Source organism: Poecilia latipinna, unplaced genomic scaffold, assembly GCF_001443285.1.
Source record: "Poecilia latipinna isolate Pla-1442-1.1 unplaced genomic scaffold, P_latipinna-1.0 Scaffold300, whole genome shotgun sequence".
NCBI lineage: Eukaryota > Metazoa > Chordata > Actinopteri > Cyprinodontiformes > Poeciliidae > Poecilia > Poecilia latipinna.
Genome location: NW_015112916.1, coordinates 87625 through 90975, shown reverse-complemented (window position 1 = coordinate 90975; position 3351 = coordinate 87625). Strand labels below are relative to the sequence as shown.

The 3351-nt window shown below is 42.3% G+C and overlaps 1 protein-coding gene across 2 annotated transcripts in view; it reads left to right on the top strand.

Annotated features, from left to right (window-relative positions):
• The window catches only part of ptch1 (patched 1), a 74954-nt gene that overhangs the window by 49535 nt on the left and 22068 nt on the right, over nt 1-3351 (top strand). For both annotated transcript variants that reach the window (XM_015034479.1, XM_015034480.1), the window contains exons 15-16: nt 342-651; nt 2055-2197. In XM_015034479.1, coding sequence (XP_014889965.1) covers nt 342-651; nt 2055-2197 — 453 coding nt within the window. The remainder of the gene's footprint in view (nt 1-341; nt 652-2054; nt 2198-3351) is intronic.

Below are 3351 nucleotides of genomic sequence, written 5' to 3'. Positions count from 1 at the left end.
GATGTTGTTCAGTATTAGTTTTCTGCCACATATGTATGTAGACCAATAGAACCTTCCACATTCAAGTTTTTTTTTTTTTAAACATTACTCCGCTATGCTGGTCTATTGTGTAGTATATCTGTAAAATACTGTGAAGGATGTGGTTCTAACATGGCAGAATGTGGATAGTTTTACAAAGAACTAGATTTTGGCTTGCTATGACCAAAAAGTTGTTGATTAAACAATTAGACACTTTTAAGATCAAGCATCAACCTTTGATATTTCTGCTCCTCTTTGGCTCGTAAGACACAAGATGCAGCCATTCGATCAATCCATCCTTGTGTCCATCCCTCTGATTCCAGGTGGTCGTGATTATGCTATTCCTGGGCCTGCTGGGAATCAGTCTATACGGGACCACCCAGGTGCGTGACGGCCTGGAACTGACGGACATCGTGCCCAGGGAGACCAGCGAGTACGACTTCATCGGCGCTCAGTTCAAGTTCTTCTCGTTCTACAACATGTACGTGGTGACGCAGCGGGCCGACTACGCCCAGATCCAACCGCTCTTGCACCAGCTCCACCAGAGGTTCCACACCGTTCGCTACGTGTTGAAGGAGGACAACGGCCAGCTTCCCCGCATGTGGCTCCACTACTTCAGGGACTGGCTGCAAGGTGAAATTAAGCCCGGTTTCTAATCAGGACTCCGGCCAGATGTTAAGCCGACTGCTCTGTGTGTCAGTTTCAGTTAGCTCAAAATTTGATTCCCGACTGCCGTGTTACCGAAACTTTTGTTCACTTCTTGAGAATAGCAGAGGGAGGAATGGCAGTGATTTAGTTTCTTGCGGAAAAAGTTTTGAGATCATCATTTTCGTCTTTGTTTGACATAAATCCACAGCAAACAAGATGTTAGGCTGGGGTTCAAAAAGCAGGAAGCATTTCAAACTTTACGCTGATAGTGGCTGATTAAAATCCCGTAAGGGAGGCTGATGGAGAAGATGTTAAAGACAATATTTTTATTCTGGGCTTTAGGAATTGAAAAGCAGAAGATTTAGCATCAACTTGAAAAGTTGATGTTAAAAGTTAAAAGTGAAATCAAGGTTCTTGAGAAATTATAGAAAGGTTTAAATTTCAGTTTATTTTCCAGGTTTCCAAACCTTATTCTTTATAGTCTTGTCTGTTAGTCGGGTCCATCCCTTTGTACATCGCTCCGTTTTGCTTAGTTTGTTGTTTTTTCATGTTCTATACTTGGATTCAGGTCAGTGTAGAAAAATCTCCCATAAATTCAATGTAAACTTTTTTGTTTTTGTACAAATTCTTTATAAATTGGTTAAACAAAAGACAAACAACCCCAGAAAGGTGGGGCTTAAATTGTATGGAAATCTAGAATGAAAAAAGCGTAAGAACCCTAGTGTGGAATATATTTACTTGACTTTTAGTTTGGAGTCGATACAACATTGGCACGAGAAATACACGAGCATGTAATCTTATGAAAAAAATAAATAAATATGCGGTGGCATCTTGTGGGAGTCTGTATATGAACCGGCTGAAGAACCACACAGAGTGTGTGTGGGGGGCGCTGAGAAAGGGAGAGCCGTGTCTGATATTCCTCTCCGCAATGGTGGGACAAATTGGAGCCAGACAGGCCAAAGAAAGAGACCCAAAACAACATCTCCCACAGACGGACCACAGCATGGGCCTTGAGGGGGAAGAGTAGACAGGAGGGGAGTGATACACATATGGATTAGGGGAGAAGTATAGAAAAGGAGACATATGTTACTGATATATCTGCTAACGATCACCATGAATTAAAGCCAGCAGATTTCAGGCTTTTGAAGTCTCGCTTTGTGGTTGGAAATGGAGTTATATGAAATCAATGACGCTTGTTATGGAGGTTAAGGTTAACTTGCAGAGTTGTGTCATGTTCTGTTTTACCGCGTCGGGTTATTGCGTGTTCCGTTTTCCTGTGAACTTGTGCTTTGTAATTGTCATATAGAGGAAGGCTGGAGATAACAGAGCATGTAACCTTTTAAGCATCCTAATCTAACCAATCTGTCTCGACTCGGTTTCCCTGACAGGACTCCAGCAGGCATTTGACAAAGACTGGGAGGCCGGCCACATCACCGTCAACAGCTACAAGAACGGCTCTGATGACGGCGTCCTGGCTTACAAACTGTTGGTGCAGACGGGACGCAGGGACAAACCCATCAACTTCAGCCAGGTATGTGGGGGATTTAAACCTTTCCTGTTCAGTCACTTGACCAAGCGAGAAACACTTGCGCCACGGGGCGCAATGTCAATATTTTCTGCAAAAATTTGATTATCCTATTCAATAGGAACGCCTTTATTTATTTTATTTTTTTCTTAACTGCTCAAATAAATTAACTTCTGAATGAAATTGTCATTTATTGCGATGAACCTGTAATCATTTGGATGGCCTCTAAGCTCCTTTCATGCTAACAACAGATATACAAAGGAGTGACACTAAAGCTTACGGAGAGTGACGGGAACAGATTATTGGGAGCCAATATTCTCTTGTGGACTATTATGTCCTGCAGCTATGAAAAAAAAAAAAAGACGTTTTTTTTTGGAGCATGCAAACTTCAAGTTTGGATTCAGCAGATATTTTTGAGCTGAGTCTCTAACCTAAATATCAGTTTATTTTATGATTTATGTAAATAGTTCCCAAAGAGACTCGATTCACTGTAAGAGTTTGTCCGTTGATTCGCTGAAACGTTGGTTTGCCTCTGAAAAATAACTCTGCATTTGAATAATTTCTCAGTTCCTCCATGTGTGAGATCGGTGAACAGTGAGTCGCCCCCCCGCCCTCCTTGTGTGTTATTAGCTCCCTCTGATTTTAAAGCTTAGCACACCAGTTGGACAGAGAGGCTGCGTTCTGCTGTCTGGTGGTCTGAGTTTAGCACCCACTGCATTTCATTATTAGTGCTGGCAGAGCAACGATAAGGCCATTACTCTGTTTTTGAGAGGTCCTGTTTGCACAGCACTTGGTTGAGATCTACACCTCACCTTGACTCGAAAGCTGTTAGAAAAGTATGAAACAAACGATGTTATCATTCGACAATTTCCAGTTCAGTTGTGGAAGCAGCCTTGTCTCCAGTCTGACATTGTGAGAGATGATGTTATCTAACTGGGACTCAAGTCAACCCAGTGAGCAGCTTAGATCTCAGATGGAGGTCTAGAAAGGAAATTTGCAAAAGATCAAATCAAGTCTCGTAGATGTCAACAGAAAGATACCAATGTGTTGATAATGAGAGTGTGTGTGTGTGTGTGTGTGTGGGGGGGGGGGGGGGATGAAAAAGGGGGAAAGTTTTAGGTTTTTGGGGGGGGGGAATTTTTGGGCACTTTAAAAAAAAA